Source organism: Saimiri boliviensis, chromosome 20, assembly GCF_048565385.1.
Source record: "Saimiri boliviensis isolate mSaiBol1 chromosome 20, mSaiBol1.pri, whole genome shotgun sequence".
Classification (NCBI taxonomy): domain Eukaryota; kingdom Metazoa; phylum Chordata; class Mammalia; order Primates; family Cebidae; genus Saimiri; species Saimiri boliviensis.
The window spans coordinates 7,250,564-7,271,933 of NC_133468.1; the positions used below are offsets into that span (position 1 = coordinate 7,250,564).

At 40.7% G+C, this 21,370-nt stretch overlaps 1 protein-coding gene and 1 pseudogene across 9 annotated transcripts in view; one reads left to right on the plus strand and one right to left on the minus strand.

Annotated features, from left to right (window-relative positions):
* UIMC1 (ubiquitin interaction motif containing 1) overlaps nucleotides 1-21,370 on the plus strand; it is a 128,485-nt gene that overhangs the window by 35,396 nt on the left and 71,719 nt on the right. For 8 of the 9 annotated variants that reach the window (XM_074390688.1, XM_074390686.1, XM_074390687.1 and 5 more), the window contains 4 exons: nucleotides 2,448-2,532; nucleotides 18,072-18,196; nucleotides 19,161-19,266; nucleotides 19,580-20,316. In XM_074390688.1, the coding sequence (XP_074246789.1) occupies nucleotides 2,448-2,532; nucleotides 18,072-18,196; nucleotides 19,161-19,266; nucleotides 19,580-20,316 (1,053 nt within the window). Of the gene's footprint in view, nucleotides 1-2,447; nucleotides 2,533-18,071; nucleotides 18,197-19,135; nucleotides 19,267-19,579; nucleotides 20,317-21,370 lie in introns of those variants that run through there. The other variant, XM_074390690.1, reaches the window with a different exon arrangement.
* LOC120360415 (mitochondrial fission 1 protein pseudogene) lies at nucleotides 551-1,024 on the minus strand (annotated as a pseudogene).

Consider the following 21,370-nt stretch of genomic DNA (forward strand, 5'->3'; position numbering starts at 1 on the left):
ATTGAAGTCTTTAACCATAGTTGTGGATTTGTCTTAATTTCTCTCTCTCTTTTTTTTTTTTGAGAGACACAGTCTTGCTCTGTTTCCCAGGTTATGGTACAGTGACACGATCTTGGCTTACTGCAACCTCTGCCTCCTGGGTTCAAGTGATTCTCATGCTTCAACCTCCCAAGTAGCTGGGATTACAGGCATGTGCCACCACGCCTGGGTAATTTTTGTATTTTTAGTAGAGACGGGGTTTCACCATATTGGTCAGGCTGGTCTTGAACTCCTGACCTCAGGCGATCCACCTGCCTGGGCCTCCCAAAGTGCTGGGATTACAGGAATGAGCCACTGTGCCCGACCCACAGTTAATTTTAGAACATTTTCTATCCCCCACCCCCAAGCCACAGCCCAGTTTTATTTACACTCATTCCAGAGTACATGATTTGGGGCTGAAGGACAGGTCTTAGGAGAGTGGAAGTTGAAGGCCACAGAGGACAGTGATGAGGGTGTTGGGGAGAATAGGGAAGGAACAGTAAGGATGGATAGACCCCTCTTAGAATATCCTTCATGGGCTCCTGTATCTCTTTAATGATTTGGATTTGGAGACAGCGACTCTGATGAATCCAGCCAGTCCTGCCATGCCCAGGGCCATGCCTCCAATGATGGCCATGCCCACTAGTTCATCTTTCTTCATGACTTTGCCAATGAAACCGTTCTAGTTCCTTGGCCTGGTTGTTCCGGGGCTCTGTCTGCAGCAGCTCTTGAATATACTTTAGGGCCTTTTCATATTTCTTGTGTTGGTAGTTCCCCACAGTCAGGTAGAAGACATAATCCTGTTGCTCTTCTTTGTTCCCTTTGGGCAGCAGCTCCTCAAGCAGCTCAGTGCCTTTACAGATATCATCATTATAGTTGGTTAGCACCAGGTGTACTCAGACTGTGTGCTCTTGGACACTGAGCCTGCTGCCTTCTCAGACTGAAATTTCTTTTCAGACTTTAGCAGGTCATCCATAGACACCAACTTGTTCAGCACAATGTCCATGGCCACTGCCCCGGCGAGCCTCACACCACACTGTACTGTGCCACAGTCTCCATGGCCCGGTAGCAGGCGTCTAGAACATTTTCATTACCCTCAGAAGAAGCCCATTTACATTAGCAGTTACTCTCCATTTTCCCCCAAACCTCTAGCCCTTGACAACGACTAATCTACTTTCTGTATGGATGTGCCCATTCTGGGCATGTCTTATAAATGTAATCATATAGTATATGTGGCCTTTTGCCTGGCTTTTTTCAATTATATATTTTCAAGGTGCATTCATTTCGTAGTGTGTATCAGTACCTCATTATTTTTCACAGTGGCGGCACTGTTTTATATTCCAACTAACAGTATACTAGGTTTCTATTTTTTCTAATCTGTGCCAGTGCTTATTTTCTGATTTGAAACAAAAATTATTTTAATTCTCCTAGTGGGTGTGAAGTGATATCTTATTGTGGTTTTGACTTGTATTTCCCTGCTGACTAATGATGTTGGGCGTCTTTTCATGTACTTCTTAGACATTTCTATATCATGTTCTTCAGAGAAATTCTGTTCAAATCCTCTGCTTATTTTAATTTTAATTTTATTTATTTATTTTTAGAGATGGGATGTTGCTTTGTCTTCCAGGCTGGAGTACAGTGGTGTGATCATAGCTTACTGCAGCCTTGAAGTCCTGGGCTCATGTGATTCTGCTCCAGCCTCCTGAGTAGCTAGGACCATGCCTGGCTAATTAAAAAAAATTTTTTTTTAATTAAAAAGAATATTTTTAATTAAAATTACTGTTTTTTGTAAGGACAGAGTCTCTCTACATTGCCCAGGCTGGTTTTGAACTGGCCTCAAGCAATTCTCCCACTTCAGCCTCCGAAAGTGCCAGGATTACAGGCATGAGCCACCGTGCCTGGCCTTTTATTTCTCTATTTTATTTTTTGTTTTCTTGATTATTTTGTGTTTCTTATTAAATTTTAATGTGGGGTGTAGGGTTGGTGTATTTGGTTCTCTTTTCTTTCTATAGGATTTTTCATTTATTCTCTTTTTCTTTTCCTTCACTAACCAGTGTCCAAAGAATGATTTAAAATAAATGAATACACACTGAGTTTAAACATTATTATTTTAAAAATCTTCAGTTAAGCTACTCTGATCTTAGGTGATGCTTACTGTTATTTTAGAGAGAGACTAGTTTTTGTGTGAATGTTTATATGATAGATATTCATGCCAATATATGACAAATTTTTGTTTTTACAGTTTTTATTGGTTCTAGATCTTATGTTTTCCTTTTTATATTGAAAATGATCTTCTAATGTTTTATGTGCATATTTATAACAGTCACCGATTCCTCAGAGGCCTCTATTAGCCATAAAGGAGGTAGAAGAGAGAGAGATTGCTACTTTTAATGGCAGCCACACTGATCATATTTCTTGTTTTGCAACAGGAACCAAAGGAGGAGAATGAATTGCAGAAAATGAAGACAAAACAGTCGAATAGAACAAAGTGTTTGGCCAAAAGAAAAATTGCACGTATGTTTTCATTTTTGTTTAGAATGGTTTGGGAATTGTAACAGTCACAGAACTGATACTAGCTTTTTCATTAGGAAAAGAAGAGTTCTTTGAATGAGACTGTATGTGTTTTCTGTTTATACTGAATATCATTAAAATTTTTAGGAGTCGAGGTGGGTGGATCACGAGGTCAAAAGATCGAGACCATCCTGGTCAACATGGTGAAACCCCATCTCTACTAAAAATACAAAACATTAGCTGGGCGTGGTGGTGCGTGCCTGTAATCCCAGCTACTCAGGAAGCTGAGGCAGGAGAATTGCCTGAACCCAGGAGGCGGAGGTTGTGGTGAGCCGAGCTCGCGCCATTGCACTCCAGCCTGGGCAACAAGAGCGAAACTCTGTCTCAAAAAAAAAAAAAAAAATTTTTTTTTAGGAGTCAGCAGGCACGGTGACTCATGCCTATAATCCCAGCACTTTGGGAGGCTGAAGTGGGTGAATCACTTGAGGTCAGGAGTTCGAGACCAACCTGGCCAACATGGTGAAACCCTGACTCTACTAAAAATACAAAATACAAAATAGCTGGGTGTGGTGGTGCACATCTGTAGTCGCAGCTATTCAGAAGGCTGAGGCATGAGAATTGCTTTATTCTCTGGGAGGAGAAGGTTGCAGTGAGCTGAGATCGTGCCACTGCACTCCAGCCTGGAAGACAGAGTGAGGCTCTGTCCCCCCAAAAAAATAATTTTTTTCTCCAGGAATTGCCTATAATAGTTACCCGTAGCTGATACAGTTGACTTATTAGAGGCAGAGTGTTGAAATAAAAGATGTGGCTTTCAGAGTTAGACCCACTTGGGTTTGAATTCTTGCTTTAACCCCTTACTATGTGGATCTTAGGCAAGTCACTGCTTTTAGCTTACCTCTGTTTCCTCATCAATAAAATGCAGATAATAACAGTTACTTAGAAAGTCATTTAATAGAGGCTCAAATAATGATACCTATTACTATTTTTGCCATTAGAATTCTTTATTTGAGGTTTTGCATTCTCTTCTGTCTTCATTACTCAATTTTGAAGGTAATAATTGTTATCATACTTTTGCATTTTTTTGAGACAGAGTCTCACTCTGTTGCCCAGGCTGGAGTGCAGTGGCACGATATCGGCTCACTGCAATCTGCCTCCTGCGTTCAAGCAATTCTTCTGCCTCAGCCTTCTGAGTAGCTGGGATTACAGGTGCACGCTGCCTTGCCTGTCTAATTTTTGTATTTTTAGTAGCGATGGAGTTTCACCATCATGGCCAGGCTGGTCTTGATCTCCTGACCTCTGGTGATCCTCCCACTTCAGCCTCCCAAAGTGCTGGGATTACAGGCGTGAGCCACTGTGCCTGGCCTATACTTTTGCATTTTAATGTGAAATGAAATGTTATCTCAGTTAACTTTTCCGTTTTACTAATTGAAATTATTTTAATAATTTAGTCAAGATAAACAAAGCTTTTTTCAGTGTTAAATTATAGTGACTTTAAGATAAAGTTCTCAGACTTGTATAATTAACCATAAACAACTCTTTGTTATTAAATCATTGCATTATGTCTGGATACATGTGTCTCTATGGTTAGATCTATTTAATGTATTCAAGTTATTGTCAGTCTTGAGAATTATAGGTAGTAGATTTGAAATGCAGTAATCTTTTTGAAATGCAATCTATCTGAAATGCAGTAATCTTAATGGTTAAGTTTTTTGTCACTATTGGTAGACCGTTGATAATTGTCTACTTGGTCATTGTGGCTATTTATAGTCAGGGCTTTACTTTTTTTTTTTTTTTTTTTTTTGAGACGGAGTTTCGCTCTTGTTACCCAGGCTGGAGTGCAATGGCACGATCTCGGCTCACCGCAACCTCCGCCTCCTGGGTTCAGGCAATTCTCCTGCCTCAGCCTCCTGAGTAGCTGGGATTACAGGCACGCGCCACCATGCCCAGCTAATTTTTTTGTATTTTTAGTAGAGATGGGGTTTCACCATGTTGACCAGGATGGTCTCGATCTGTCGACCTTGTGATCCACCCGCCTTGGCCTCCCAAAGTGCTGGGATTACAGGCTTGAGCCACCGCGCCCGGCTTTTTTTTGTTTTTTTGAGACAGAGTCTCTCACTCCATCACCCAGGCTAGAATGTAGAGTGCAGTGGTGTAGTCTTGGCTCACTGCAGCCTCTGTCTCCCAGTTCAAGTGATTCTTGTGCCTCAGGCTCCTGAGTAGCTGGATTTATAAGTGTGCACCAACATGCCTGGATAATTTTTGTATTTTTAGTAGAGACAGGGTTTTGTCATATTGGCTAGGCTGGTCTCGAGCTCCTGGCCTCAAGTGATCCTCCTGCCTTGGCCTCCCAAAGTTCTCGGATTACAGGCACGAGCCACTGCACCCGGCCTTTTTTTTTTTGTTTTTAGTTGAATCATGCTCTTTTTAAAATCCAGTGTGACAATCTGACTTTTAATTGGTGTTTTTAGGCTATTTACATATAACACAATTATTGATATAGTTGGATTAAAATTTACCGTTTTGGAAGATGTTTATTTGTGTCAGTTGTTTTTTGTTTCTTCTTCTTCTTCTTTTTTTTTTTTTTTTGAGGCAGGGTCTTGCTCTGTTGCCCAGGCTAGAGTACAGTGGCATGATCTCAGTTCACTGCAACCTCCGCCCTTGGATTCAAGCAATTCTCCTGTGTCAGCCTCCTGAGTAGCTGGGATTACAGGTGCACGTCACCACACTCAGCTAATTTTTGTATATTTAGTAGAGATGGGGTTTTACCACGTTGGCCAGGCTGGTCTTGAACTCCTGACCTCAGGTGATGCACCTGCCTCAGCCTACCAAAGTGCTAGGATTACAGGTTTGAGCCACTGCACCCTCCCTGTTTCTTTTTTGTCTGTTTTTGCATTTGATAAGTATTATTTTATGCTTCCATTTTATTTTTGAGACAGAATTTTGCCCTTGTTAATCCAGGTTAATCCATGATTTAGTATGCATCAGTACTTCATTCCTTTACTGCTAAATAATATTTCATTATATTGATATACCATAGTATTTATCATTTGGTAGACATTTGTGTTTCTACTTTTTGGCCATTATGACTGATGTTGCTGTAAACATGCATGTATGAATTTTTGTGTGGACATGTTTTCTGTAGGATCTGTAACTAGGAGTAGAATTCCTAGGTCATATGGTAATTATATTTAATCATTTGTGGAATTACCAGGCATTTCTACTAGCAGTGTATGAGGGTTCTCATTTCTCCATATCCTCACCAACTCCTTATTTTCATTTTTAAAAATTATAGTTATCTTAGTGAGTATAAAGTGGTCTCTTATTGTGGTTTTGATTTACATTTTTTCTCTAATGGCTAATAATGTTGAGCATGTTTTCATGTGTTTTTTAGCCATTTGTATATCTTCTTTGCAGAAATATTTGTTCACTTCCTTTGCTCATTAAAAAGAAGTTTTTAAAAAAGGTGATAAAATACCCATAACATAAAATGCATCATTTTAACATTTAAAAATGTTTTTATGAGGAAGTGTTGAATTTTGTCAAATGCATTTTCTGTGTCAACGATTATCTGGGTTTTGTCCTGTATATTGTTTATTTCAGTGGTCCCCAACCTTTTTGGCACCAGGGACACATGCCAATGTTTCCATGGAGTGGATAAGGGCAGTTGTACTTTATTTCTATTATTATTACATTATGATATATAATGAAATCATTATACAACTCACCATAATGTAGAATCAGTGGGAGCCCTGAGCTTGCTTTCCTTCAACTAGTCAGTCCCATCTGGAGGTGATGGGAGAAAGTGACAGATCATTAAGCGTTAGATTTTCATAAGGATCATGCAACCTAGATCCTTCAACGTGTGCAGTTCACAATGGAGTTTATACTTCTGTGAGAATCTAATGTCACTGCTGATCAAACAGGAGGCACAGTTCAGGCAGTAATGTGAGTGATGGGGAGTGGCTATAAATAAAGATGAAGTTCCAGTTGCTAGCCTACCACTTAACCTCCTGCTGTGTGACCAGTTCCTAGGGATTGGGGACCCCTGGTTTATTTGGTATATAAGTTAAATCAACCTTGCATTCCTGGGGTAAATCTTGCTTTGTTATAGTGTTTAATACTTTTTATATGTTGCTGGATTTGACTTGCTAATATGTTATAGATTTTAGTAGTATATGTTTATGAGAGATACTGTAATGTAGTTCTCTTGCGATGTCTTTGTTTGGTTTTGGTATCAGGCTTATATTGGCCTTACAGAATGAGTTGGGCAGTGTACTCTTACATTTTTTGAAAAAGTTTTTGAAGAATTGGTAATAATTTTTCTTTAAATCTTTGGCAGAATTTGCTAGTGAATCCATCTGGTCCTGGTCCCTTTCTTTATGGGTAGGTTTTTGATAACTAATTTGATCTCTTACTTGCTATAGTTCTTTTCAGATTTTCTATTTTTTTCTTGAGTCAGTTTTGATAGTTTGTGCCTTTCTAGGATTTTTCTACTTCATCTAAGTTATCTAACTTGTTGGCATATAATTGTTCATAGTGTTCCTTATGTACAACCTTGTTTCTGTAAGCTTGGTAGTAACAGGTCCACTTTCATTTCTGATTTTGTTACTTGCATTTTCTCTCTTTTCCTGTTGAATCTAACTTTTTTTTTTTCCTTTCCTTTTAAGATGGGGTCTCACTGTGTAGCCCAGGCTGTCCTTGAATTCCTGGGCTCCAGCAATCTTCTGGACTCAGCCTTTCAAGTAGCTAAGACTATAGACATGCTCTACTGAGCCCTCAATCTATCTGTCAATTTTTGAATTTTTGAAAGAATTTTTTATTTTTCTATTCTCTATCAATTTCCCCCACAATCTTTATTTTTTCCTTTCTTCCTTCTTTAGGTTTAACTTGTCCTTTTTTTTTTTTTCTGTGTTTCAAGTTGGATGGTTAGATTATTGATTTGAGATTTTTCTTCCCTTTTCCAAACAGTGTCTCACCCTGTTGCCCAGGCTGGAGTGTGGAGTGCAGTGGCATGATAACAGCTCACTGCAACCTTAAGCTCCCCTGGCTCAAGTTATCATCCTTCGTCAGCCTCCCAAATGGTAGGGACTACAGATACATGCCACCAGGCCTGGCTGATTTTTTTTTTTTTTTTTTTTAATTGAGATGGAGTCTTGCTCTGTTGGTGGAGTGCAGTGGCACGATCTCAGCTTGCTGCAACCTCTATCTCCCATGTTCCAGTGATTCTCCTCCCTCAGCCTCCCAAGCAGCTGGGACAATAGCTGTGTGCTACTGCGTCTGGCTAATTTTTGTATTTTTTAGTAGAGACGGGGTTTCACCATATTGGCCAGGCTGGTCTCGAACTCCTGACCTCGTGATCTGCTCACCTCAGCCTCCCAAAGTGCTGGGATTACAGATGTGAGCTACTGGGCCTGAAAGGTTTTTGTTTTTTCATTTGTTAAGGTTTTTTTTTGTTTTAATGTGTATCTATCTGTCTATATCTATCTGTCTGTTTTATACTTTAAGTTCTGGGGTACATGTGCAGAACATGCAGGTTTGTTACATAGGTATACATGTGCCATGGTGGTTTGCTGCATCCATCACAGAGATCGAGTTTCACTATGTTGCCTAAGCTGGTCTGGAACTCATGGGCTCAAGTGATCCACCTGCCTCGGCCTTCCAAAGTACTGGGGTTACAGGCGTGAGCCACCACGCCTGGCCTTTTTTTAACTATAGGCATTATACATCTTTAAATTTCCTTGTAATTACTCTTTTAGCGTTAACCCACACATTTTGAAGATAACTATCTTCATTTTCATTCATCTCAGAGTATTTTCTAATTTTCTTTGTGATTTCTTTGACTCATGGTTATTTAGGAAGGTTTTATTTAATTTCCATATGCAGGTATACCTCAGAGGTACTGTGGGCTCAGTTCAGAACCACGGTGATAAAGTGAATATTGCAGTAAAGTAAGTCAAGGATTTTTTGGTTTCCCAGTGCCTGGAAAAGTTATGTTTACACTACACTGTAATCTGTTAAGTGTGCAATAGCATTATGTCTAAAAAAAAAAATTAGTGTAATTAATTAAAAAATACTTATTGCTAAAATATGCTAATAGTCATTTGAGCCGTTAGTGAGTGGTAATGTTTTTGCTCATGGAGGATCTTGCCATGATGTTGACTGACTCATCAGGGTGGTGGTTGCTGAAGGTTGGGGTGGCTGTGGCAGCTTCTTAAAATAAAACCATAGTGATGTTTGCTGCATTGGTTAACCTTTCATGAAATATTTCTCTGTAGCATGGGATGCTGTTTGATAGCGTTTTACTCACAGTAGAACAGAGTCAATCCTTTCAAACCTTGTCATTGCTTTATCAACTAAGCTTATGCAGTATTCAAATCCTTCATTGTCATTACAACAATGTTCACAGCATCTTCACCAGGAAGAGATTGCATCTCAAGAAACCACTTTCTTTGCTCTTCCATAAGAAGGAACTCATCCATTCAGGTTTGATCATGAGATTGCAGCAATTCAGTCATATCTTCAGGCTTCACTTTCAGTTCTAGTTTTCTTGCTGTTTTCACCACATTTGCAGTTACTTCCTCCACTTAATTCTTAAACCTCCAAAAGTTATCCATAGGAGTTGGAATGAACTTCTGCCAGACTTCTATGAATGTTGCTATTTTGACTTTCTTCCATGAATCATGTTTTTTTTTTTTTTTTTTCCTGAGTCATTTTTTTTTTTTTTTTTTCCAAAACAGAGTCTTGCTCTCTGTCACCCAGGCAGGAGTGCAATGGTGTGGCTCACTGTAACCTCCACCTCTTGGGTTCAAGCGATTTTCCTGCCTCAGCCTCCTGAGTAGCTGGGACTACAGGCACATGCCACCACACCTGGCTAATTTTTAAATTTTTTGTGTTTTTAGGGGGGTTTCACCATGTTAGTCAGGATGGTCTCGATCTTCTGAGCCACTGCGCCCGGCCCATGCATGTTTTTAAGGACATTTAGAATGGTCAGTTCTTTTCAGAAGGTTTTCAATGTACTTTGTCCAAACTATCAGAAATCACTCTCCATGGCAGCTATAGTTTTATGAAATGTATTTCTTTTTTTTTTTTTTTTGGAGACGGAGTTTCGCTCTTGTTACCCAGGCTGGAGTGCAATGGTGCGATCTCGGCTCACCGCAACCTCCGCCTCCTGGGTTCAGGCAATTCTCCTGCCTCAGCCTCCTGAGTAGCTGGGGTTACAGGCACGAGCCACCATGCCCAGCTAATTTTTTGTATTTTTAGTAGAGATGGGGTTTCACCATGTTGACCAGGATGGTCTCGATCTCTCGACCTCGTGATCCACCCGCCTCGGCCTCCCAAAGTGCTGGGATTACAGGCTTGAGCCACTGCGCCCGGCCAGAAATGTGTTTCTTAAGTAAGACTTGAAAGTCAAAATGACTCCTTGGTCCATGGGCTGCAGAATAGAATTGTGGTAATAGGCATGAAAACAACTTTAATCTCCTTGTACATTTTCATTAGCCCTTTTGATGGTTAGGTACATTGTATGATGAGCACTAATATTTTGAAAAGAATCGTTTTAAAGACATTTTGAGCAATAGGTCTCAACAGTGGGCTTAAAATATTCACTTAATCATGCTGTAAACAGATGTGCTATCATCTATGCTTTGTTGTTCCATTTATAGAGCACAGGCAGAGTGGGCAGTTTCTGACACTTCAAAACTATTAATAAGTCAAAGGTTACTGATTATAGGTTAACAGATACAGTAATAATGAAAACATTTGAAATATTGCAAGACTTAACAAAATGTGACACAGAGACATGAAATGAACACGTTGTTAGAAAAATGGGGCCAATAGATTTATTTAGTGCAGGGTTGCCACAAACCTTTACTTTGTAAAAAATGCATTATCTGTGAAGCACAATAAAATGAAGATGTACCTTTATTTTTGTATTTCCCAATTTCTTTTTGTTATTTATTTCTAATTTTACATGGTTGGAAAACCTACTTTGTATGATGATTATCATTTTGTTTATTGCCATCAGATGGTCTGTTCTGGAGAATATTCTGTGTGCAGTTGAGGAGAAGTGCAACTAGGTCTGTCTGACCTAGTTGGTTTATAGTGTTGTATAAGTCTTGTATTTCCTTGTCCTGTCATATTTCCTCGTCCCTGTTATTACTGTTGAGACAGAATCTCACCCTGTTGCCCCGACTGGAGTGCAGTGGCATGAATTTGGCTCACTGCAACCTCTGCCTTCTGGGTTCAAGTGATTCTCCTGCCTCAGCCTCCCAAATAGCTGGGACTACAGGCATGTACCACCACACCCGGCTAATTTTTGTATTTTTAGTAGAGATGGGGTTTCACCATGTTGGCCAGGCTAGTCTCGAACTCCTGACCTCAGGTGATCTGCCCACCTTGGCCTCCCAAAGTTTGGTATTACAGATGTGAGCCACTGCGCCCAGCCTAACTCTCCCTATTATTGAAAGTGGTGTATTGACTCTTCTTCATCTTTGAAAGATTATTTTTGGTTATAGAATTCTGAGTTGGGAGGCTAGTGGATCACTTGAGCCCAGGAGTTTGAGACCAGTCTGGGTGATATGGTGAAACATCATCTCTAACAAAGATTAGCTGGGCATGGTGGTGTGTACGAGTAGTCCCAGCTACTTGGGAAGCTAAGGTAGGAGGATCACTTGAGCCTGGGAAGTGGGGGTTGTAGTTAGCCATGATTGTGCCTACTGCACTCCAGTCTAGGTGACATAGTGAGACCCTGTTTCCAAAAAAAAAAAAAAAAAAAAAAAAGAGAATTGTCAGTTGACATTTTTTTTTCAGTTATTTTATATAGTTTTGAGACAGTCTCGCTCTGTTGCCTCAGGCTGGAGTGCAGTGGCACAGTTACGACTCACTGCAGCCTCAGCTTACTTTGGCTCAAGTGATCCTCCCACCTCAGCCTCCTGATTAGGACAGTGTTTTCTTTTATCATTTTGAAGGTATCACTTCATTATTTCCTCCCTGCAGAGTTTCTGATGGGAAGCCTGTTTTAATTTTTATCTTTGTTTATGTAACATGTCTTTTTTCTTCTGGCTTCCTTCAATGTTGTCTATACCTTTATCAGTTTGAATATGATGTACCTACTTGTGAATTTTTTTATAAGGGTAATGGAATAAATTTTTCTTGATATTTGTTGTGGATCTGTGATTTAGGGTCTTCTATTAATTAGAAAATTCTCCACCACTTTATTTTTATATATGTTTTTTGCCCCATTTTCTTCTTCACCTGGAATTTCAATTATACATAGACTATTTTGCTGTAGCTTATAGCTGTTAGATGCTTTGTTCTGTGTTGAGTCTACTTCTGAGTCCATTTAGGTAATTATCTTTATTATCATATTTTTCATTTTTAGCATTTCCATTTTTTTATAGTTTTCATCTTTTTGTTGAAAGTTTTCATTTGTTCATGCATATAATTCACCTTTTTCACAGAGCTGTTAACAAATTATAGTTGTTTTAAATTCTTTGTCTAATTGTCCAAAATCTGAGTCATATCTGAGTCTGGTTCTATTGATTGCTTTGTCTCTTGACACTTTTTTTTTCCTTATTCTTTCAATGTATATTCCATAAAAATATATATTACTCAGAAGTGAACATTTTGAGTAGAACAGTAGAGATTGAGGTAAATAGTATTTATGTGTGGAAATGGGTATACCTTTTCCTTTGCTAGGCCTTTAATGTTTGTGTGCATGCGTGTTTTGCGGGGCAGGGGGTTGAGTTAATGTGTTTAGATTTTGTTTTTTTCTGAAGTTACCCCCAGTGCTTTACAGGCTTCATATTCCTCTAGTTTTTCTGTGTCTATTCCCCTCAACTTTAGGTCTTTCCTTTGGACCCACACTTCAGGGAGTAATCTCATTAGGTGCTTTTGCCTGTTTCACAGCAGTAGATTGCTATTACTTTATTTTTATTTTTATTTTTATTTTTAATTTTTATAAGGCTAGACAAGTGGAGCAGTGGGAGTGGAGAAGGAACATCTGTAACTAGTGTTGATCAGTTAGTTGTAAACATCACTATACTTGGACCAGCCTGCTATTATTTTTTATTTGAAACTTGCTAGTCTACTTTGGGGTTGGTGGAGGGAGAGGACTTACCTGTGGTTCTGATTCAGCCTTCATTGAGTTCAGGGGTGAGGGACTTCACACTGAATTTTTTTTTTCCTCTTCTCTATTGGTATGGGATCTCTAATGGCTTAAGCCCACCATATTTTTTTGTCCCATTCGCAGAGTTAGAGAATTATTTTTCTGTTTTCATTTCCTAGCTGCAGCGGGACTCTACCTGTGGCCTGAGAAAAATAGGTTTTACCGCTCTTCATTCTAGCATTTGAAGGTTTTTCTTCAATAAGGGAGGTGAGGATTATTGGAGGTTTTCACGACTTTCTTCCACTGGCTGCTGTTTTCCTTCTGTAGGTGTGTACTGTGAGGGAGGCGTTCTCAGGTCTCCCACCCTCCCCTCAGTGTTTCTTATGAGCATGTGGTAAAATTTGGGAGAAATGCCGGTGAGTAGGTGCAAATTCTCCTTGTGTTGGTGACTTCCACGTGTTCTATACTCTCAGTAGCTCAGGTGTAGCCTGTAGTGGTTTGTTAAAAGTTTTAGTTCATTTTTTTTTTCTTACTGGCTTATATGAGGCCTGATGTCTATTTCACCTAAGCAAGTGCTCATGTCCTGTCTCTTCTTGAAGAACCCTGTCTTTTCTTACATTTTGGGCTAGTTGATTATCTTGCATTCTTAGCTAGCTGATAGATTCAGGAAAAATTGTGAGTTTATCAGTTTTTGTGCCTGCTGTTGTAAGGATTGGAACAATAACCTTTTTCAGTTTCCTGTATTTTTTTATTTTTTATTTTACTTTAAGTTCTGAAGTACATGTGCTGATCTTGCAGGATTGTTACATAAGTACACACATGCCATGGTGGTTTGCTGCCTCCATCCCCCCGTCACCTACATTAGGTATTTCTCCTAATGTCATCCCTCCCTAATCTCCCGATGCCCTGCTATCCCTCCCTTAGCCTTCCACCCCCCCAACAGACTCCAGTGTGTGATATTCCCTTCCCTGCATCCATGTGTTCTCATCGTTCAACACCCACTTATGAGTGAGAATATGCAGTGTTTGGTTTTCTGTTCTTGTGTCAGTTTGCTGAGAATGATGGTTTCTGGATTCATCCATGTCCCTGCAAAGGACATGAACTTATCCTTTTTTATGGCTGCATAGTATTCCATGATGTATATGTGCCTCGGTTTTTTTTTTTTTTTTTTTTTTGAGATGGAGTTTCGCTCTTGTTGCCCAGGGTGGAGTGCAATGGCGCGATCTCGGCTCACTGCAGCCTCTGCCTCCTGGGTTCAACTGATTCTCCTGCGTCAGTCTCCTGAGTAGCTGGGATTATCGGCATGCACCACCATGCCTGGCTAATTTTGTATTTTTAGTAGAGACAGGGTTTCTCCATGTTGGTCAGGCTGGTCTTGAACTCCTGACCTCAGATGATTGCCTGCGTTGGCCTCCCAAAGTACTGGGATTACAGGCATGAGCCACCATGCCCAGCCCACATTTTCTTTATCCAATCTGTCATTAATGGGCATTTTGGTTGGTTCCAAGTTTTTGCTATTGTAAACATGCTGCAGTGAACATACATGTGCATTTGTCTTTATAACAGAACAATTTATAATCCTTTGGGTATATACCCAGTTATTATATTGCTGGGTCAAATGGTATTTCTAGATCCTTGAGGAATCACCACACTGTCTTTCACAATGGTTGAATTAATGGTTCAACACTCCCACCAACAGTGTAAAAGTGTTTCATTTTCTCCACATCCTCTCCAGCATCTGTTGTCTCCAGATTTTTTGATGATTGCCATTCTAACTGGCATGAGATGGTATCTCAATGTGGTTTTGATGTGGATTTCTTTAATGACCAGTGATGAAGGGCATTTTTTCATATGTTTGTTGGCTGCATAAATGTCTTGAAATTAGGCAGTATAATTCTCCCAACTTTATTTTTAAAATTGTTTTTGATTAATCTGGGTCCTTTGCATTGTTATATAAATTTTATTTTATTATTTATTTATTATTATTATTTTTCGAGGCAGGGTCTCACTTGCTGTTGCCCGGGCTGGAGTATAATGGTGTGAGCGCAGCATACTGTAGCCTGAACCTCCTAGGCTGAAGTGATCCCCGAGCCTTAGCCTCCTGAGTAGCTGAGACTACAGATGTGTATCACCATACCTAGCTAATTTCTTTTTCTTTTTTTTTGAGACAGGGTCTCCCTCCATTGCCCAGGCTGGAATGCAGTGGCTCATTACAACCTCTGCCTCCTGGGCTCAAGCGATCCTCCAATCTCAGCCTCCCAAGTAGCTGGGACCACAGGTGTGCACCACCATGCCCAGCTAGTTTTTGTTATTTGTAGAGACAAGATCTCACTATGTTTCCCAGGCTGGTCTTGAACTCCTGGGCTCAAGTGATCCTCCCATCTCTGCCTCCTGAGTAGCTGAGACTATAGGTGTGCATCACCACACCCAGCTATGTTTTTTTAAATTTATTTTCTTCTTTTCTTTCTTTCTTTTTTTTTTTTTTTGACAGGGTCTTTCTCTGTCACCCAAGCTGGAATGCATTGGTGTGATCTTGGCTCACTGCAGCCTCCACAACCTGGACTCAAGCATTTGTAGGCATGATCCACTGCACCTAGCCCTGCTTTTCAGTTATTCTCCTATGGTTTTGTATTTTCAGTAGAGATGGGGTTTTGCCATGTTGGCTAGGCTGGTCTCAAACTCCTGACCTTGTGATCTGCCCACCTTGGCCTCACTAATCCTCACAAAGTGCTAGGATTACAGGTGTGAGCCACCGCGCCCGGTGAATTGTTCTTAAATTTTTTGAGATGGAGTCTCGCTCTGTTGTCCAGGCTGGAGTGCAGTGGCACAGTCTTGGCTCACTGCAACCTCCACCTCCCGAGTTCCAAGTGATTCTCCTGCCTTAGCCTCCTGAGTAGCTGGGATTGTAGGTGCCCGTCACCATGCCCAGCTAATTTTTGTATTTTTAGTAGAGATGAGGTTTCACCATGTTGGCCAGGCTGGTCTCAAACTCCTGACCTCAGGTGATCCGCCCAGCTTGGCCTCCCAAAGTGCTGGGATTACAGGTGTGAGCCACCACCCTGGCCAAGGTTTATGCATTTTATTGACCTTTTTGTAGAACTAATTTTTTGTTTAATTTTTTCTCTGTTGTTTGCCCATCTTTTACTTTATTGATTTATTTCTGGTCTTTATATTTTTTTGTTTCTACTTACCAGAGTTAATTTTACTCTTTATATTCTAGCTTCGCAAGGTGAGAAACTTGGATTACTGATTTTAAACTTTTGCTTTTCTCATACAAGCATGTAAAACTATAAATTTCCCTGTAAATGCGGCTTTAGTTGCATCCTAGAAATTCTGATATGTTACATTTTTGTTTTCATTAAGATTATTTCAAATTCATTTGGGTGCATTTTTAATGTTTGGATTCAATTTTAGGGATCCCTCGTACATACTGATTTCATATTATTAAAAAATGTTTAAAATTTACATAATTCCGTAAGTCAAAGTTACACAAAAAGCTGTAGTCAAAGAAGTGTCATTTTCCTCTCTTGTCCTTTTCACTGTGTTCTCAACCACCTGTAGGTAATCGTTAGCATTAGCTTCTGGTTTATCTTTCTTTTTTTTTCTTATTTATTTATTTGTTTTAGAGACGCGGTCTCACTATGTTGCCCAGGCTGGAGTGCAGTGGCTGTTCACAGGTGCGATCCCACTACTGATCAGCACAGGAGTTTTGACCTGCTCTGTTTCCACCCTGGGCCGGTTCACCCCTCCTTAGGCAACCTGGTGGCTCCCCTCTCCCTAGAGGTCACCATGTTGATGCTGAACTTAGTGTGGACACCCGATTGGCATAGCACACTACAGGCCAGAACTCCTGGGCTCAAGCAGTACTCCCACCTCAGCCTCCCGAGTAGCTGGGACTACAGGCATGTGCCACCGCACATGGCTCTGGTTTTTTTTTCTTTCTTTCTTTCTTTTTTTTTTTTTTTTTGGTGAGACCAGAGTCTCTCTCTGTCAGTCAGGCTGGAGTGCAGTGGCGTGATCTTGCCTTGCCTCCTGGGTTCAAGGGATTATCCTGCCTTAGTTTCCAGAGTAGCTGGGACTACAAGTGCACACCACCATGCCTGGCTTTTTTCTTTTCAAGACAGAATCTTGTTCTGTCACCAGGCTGGAGTGCAGTGGTATGATCTCAGCTCACTGCAACCTCCGCCTGCTGGGTTCAAATGATTCTTCTGCCTCAGCCTCCCTAGTAGCTGGGACTACAGGAGCCCACCACCATGCCTGGCTAATTTTGGTATTTTTTTTTTTTGAGACGGAGTTTCGCTCTTGTTACCCAGGCTGGAGTGCAATGGCGCGATCTCGGCTTACCGCAACCTCCGCCTCCTGAGTTCAAGCAATTCTCTTGCCTCAACCTCCTGAGTAGCTGGAATTACAGGCACGCACCACCATGCCCAGCTAATTTTTTGTATTTTTAGTAGAGACGGGGTTTCACCATGTTGACCAGGATGGTCTCGATCTCTCGACCTCATGATCCACCCACCTCGGCCTCCCAAAGTGCTGGGATTACAGGCTTGAGCCACTGCGCCTGGCCTAATTTTGGTATTTTTAATAAAGATGGGGTTTCACCATGTTGTCCAAGATGGTCTTGAACTCCTGACCTTATATGATCTGCCCACCTTGGCCTCCCAAAGTGCTGGGATTATAGGCATGAGCCACCACGCCTGGCCTGAACTTACAGATTTAAATATATTTTATGTGGTTTAATTCGCTGCATTTATTATCCTTATTGATGCTCCAGTTCCATTTTTGGCCAGTGAGGACTTTATTTAATTGGCTCCTAAGTTCTTTTGATATGACTCTAGTAGTATCTTAATAGATTTCTTGCTTACATCTGTGACAAATACTCTAGCCTGTCTTGTTCATTTCATGCTCTGGACTTGGGACCAGCCATTTCTTCAATGTACCACAGTTCCTTCTGATGGAGAATGGTATTTGGAGACCACATTCTTGTTACTAGGGATGTTCTTTTCTACTGGGTAAATCAGAAAATTCTGAAGAGTAAAATTATTCTGGTTAAATGTTGAGCATAAAGCATTGTATTTAGCAAAAAGCTCTAGAATGGGAATTAATTCCTCTATTTATTCATTTGTCAAATATTTATTACGTACCATGTGCCCGGCACTTTATGTGCTGGAGATATAACAGTGAACTGTATAGGTAAAAGCTCTGCCTTCATGGGAGCTTATAGTCTAGTTAACCCAGGATTCTTCTTGTTAACTGCTGCTAATTATCTTGGCCAACACCTTACCTTTGGGGGCTTTCCTCATGTATAAGATTATAAAATTGTATTATGTAGTCTTGTAGTGCTTCAGTTGAAAAGTTTAATAATTCTCTTTCTTGCCTCCATGCTTATTCATTGTTTGTGGTGTCCCTCCGTCTCTTTTCCCTAACCTCTTAACAGAGATGACAGAAGAAGAACAGTTTGCTCTGGCTCTCAAAATGAGTGAGCAGGAAGCTAGGGAGGTGAATAGCCAGGAGGAGGAAGAAGAGGAGCTCTTGAGGAAAGCCATTGCTGAAAGCCTGAATGTAAATATGCCATTTGCAAAAGTTTGTGGAGATTTGTCAACAATATTTTTTGACTTCTTTGGTGTTGTAGTTGCATTAGTAACTAGGTGTATTCATTTATAGGGTTTTCACCTAACAAAAATTTCCATAATTATATGAAAGAGTTTTCTTCTACCTCATGGATTTTTCAGTTCATGGTTGAAAAGAATTGTAAGTTGATAGCTTCCGAAAAGACTTACTGAATACCAAGAACCCAAAAGGCAGCAAGATAAGATGCTAATTTCATGTGTTTTGAGAGCAAAGGGAATGGGAACTAGAGGTGGGTAATGGGAAGAAAGAGGCAGTTTTTAAAAATAATCAAATAATGTTAAATTGTCACTTGAATATGCACCTGAAATGATTTTTTTTCTTTTTTTGAGACAGAGTCTTACTCTGTTGCCCAGGCTAGAGTGCAATCTTGGCTCATTGCAACCTCCGCCTCCCGTGTTCAAGCAATTCTTCTGCCTCAGCCTCCCAAGTAGCTGGGATTATAGGCATGTGCTACCACGCCCAGCTAATTTTTGTATTTTTCATAGAGAGAGAGTTTCACCATGTTGGCCAGGCTGGTCTGGAACTCCCGACCTCAGGTGATCTGCCCGCCTCGGCCTCCCAAAGCGCTGGGATTATAAGCATTAGCCACCGCACCTGGCCTGAAATATTTTAAATATGAAAGATACTTGCAAGTGGCAGATCCTGAACCATCTTTGTGCCATTTGCCTCACTATTTTAATAAAGTGTTCAGTATAGTGAGATCTAGTATAACACTTTGCACTGTACTTTGAATACACTGAATGTGTATTCAGTATATGCTGTGAAATAGAGCATCTGTATTTTGGAGAATAGAAACTCTTAGGAACAGTGACCTCCCATTTTGTCTTTCCTGTGACCCTTCATGTATAGTTCTTTTAATAATAAACCTAGGCTGGTGTGGGATCACTTGTTTCAGAGTTGCCGGCCTTCTGATGCTTCTGCTACCAGATCTCGACCTCTGACCACTGGACCGTCTTCCCAGTCACACCAAGAGAAAACAACAGACTCTGGGATCACTGAAGGCATGTCTCCCTGTTCTGACTCCTTCCATTCATCAAGTATAACTGTACCACAGGGATCTCATGCTGAGAGTAGATATACGGAAACACCCCAGATCCTTTTGGTGATAATAAAGAAGTTAAATCAGAAAGTAGTTGAGATCATAAGAATATCCAGCATACTTTTATCTCCAAGGAAAACGCAACATTTGGTTAAACCCAAAGAAAAGCCTTTTTTTTTTTAACCCGTATTATGTAATTATTGGTAAGTGATAGCTTATAAAGCCCTTTTAAAAAAAGTTTGTCCTTAGCCCTACTTTTTCTCAAATACCTACAGGCACATGGCAGCTGGTACCTCCATCACTGTTTAAAGGCTCACATATCAGTCAGGGAAACCAGGCTGAGGAAAGAGAGGAGCCTTGGGACCACACTGAAAAAACTGAAGAGGAGCCGGTCTCTGGCAGCTCAGGAAGTTGGGACAAGTCAAGCCAGCCAGTGTTTGAGAATGTGAACGTTAAATCTTTTGACAGATGTACTGGCCATTTGGCTGAGCACACACAGTGTGGGAAGCCACAGGAAAGTACTGGGACGGGTTGTGCTTTTCTCAAAGCTGCCCAGGGTAGGGGGGACACATCTAGGCACTGTCTGCCTACTCTAGCAGATGCCAAAGGCCTCCAGGACATTGGGGGCACTGTGCACTACTTCTGGGGTATTCCATTCTGCCCTGATGGAGTAGACCCTAACCAGTATACCAAGGTCATTCTCTGCCAGTTGGAGGTTTATCAGAAGAGCCTGAAAATGGCCCAGAGGCAGCTTTTGAAAAAAAAAGGTTTTGGGGAACCAGTGTTACCTAGACCTCCTTCTCTGATCCAGAATGAATGTGGCCAAGGAGAGCAGGCTAGTGAAAAAAATGAAGGCATCTCAGAAGATATGGGAGATGAAGACAAAGAGGAGAGGCAGGAGTCTAGGGCATCTGACTGGCACTCAAAAACCAAGGATTTCCAGGAAAGCCCAATTAAAAGCTTGAAAGAGAAACTTTTGTTGGAGGAAGAACCAACAACCAGTCATGGTCAGGTAAGGGTCAGTGATGCTGTAAATAAGGATGATTTATTCACAGATTAAAACAAGGGTTATTTTAGCTGTTATTTTTGTGGTCTCCCCCACCTTAATTATTAAAGTAATACATGCTCACTATAGAAAATTAGGAAAGTACAGGAGAATGTAAAGAAGAAAAAAACTACCTATAAGCCCAGCCCCAAGAAGTAATCATCATTGTTTCTTTTTTTTTTTTTTTTTTTTCTTGAGATGGAGTCTCACTCAGCCACCCAGGCTGGAGTGCAGTGGCGCAATCTCAGCTCACTACAACCGCCGTCTCCTGGGTTCAAGTGATTCTCCTGTTTCAGCCTGCCAAGTAGCTGGGATTATAGGCACCCACCATCATGCCCGGCTCATTTTTGTATTTTTTAGTAGAGACGGGATTTCACCATGTTGGCCAGGCTGGTCTTGAACTCTTGACCTCAGGTGATCTGCCCACGTTGGCCTCCCAAAGTGCTAGGATTACAGATGTGAGCCACTCTGTCTGGCCAATCATCAGCATTTCTATGCATACAAAAATACATTAAAATTTTTTTGGAACAAAATGACTACTCTTCAGTGTAAGTTTTGTTCCTTCCCCTACTTTATAGTTTATCTCAGATCATTTCTTATGTATTGAGTATACCTGAGAACAGTAAATATATGATATATTCTACCACAGGTATACCATAATTTATTTTTGTTTAAAAATTTTTTTTTTTTTTTTGGAGACAAGGTGTCACTTTGTCACCCAGCCTAGTGTGCAGTGATACCATCTTGGCTCCCTGTAGCCTCCACCTCTGGGCTCAAGCGATACCCTCACCTCAGGCCCCCGCAATAGCTGGGACCACTGGTGCACACTACCATGCTGAGCCAATTTTTATATTTTTTGTGGAGACGGGGTTTCACCTTGTTGCTCAGGCTGGTCTTGAACTCCTGAACTCAATCCATTCACCTGCCTTGGTCTTCCAAAGTGCCGGCATTATAGGCATGAGCCAACACACCTGGCGTAAAATTTTTTATTATTTCTAAAATTGAATTTTTGAATAGGTAA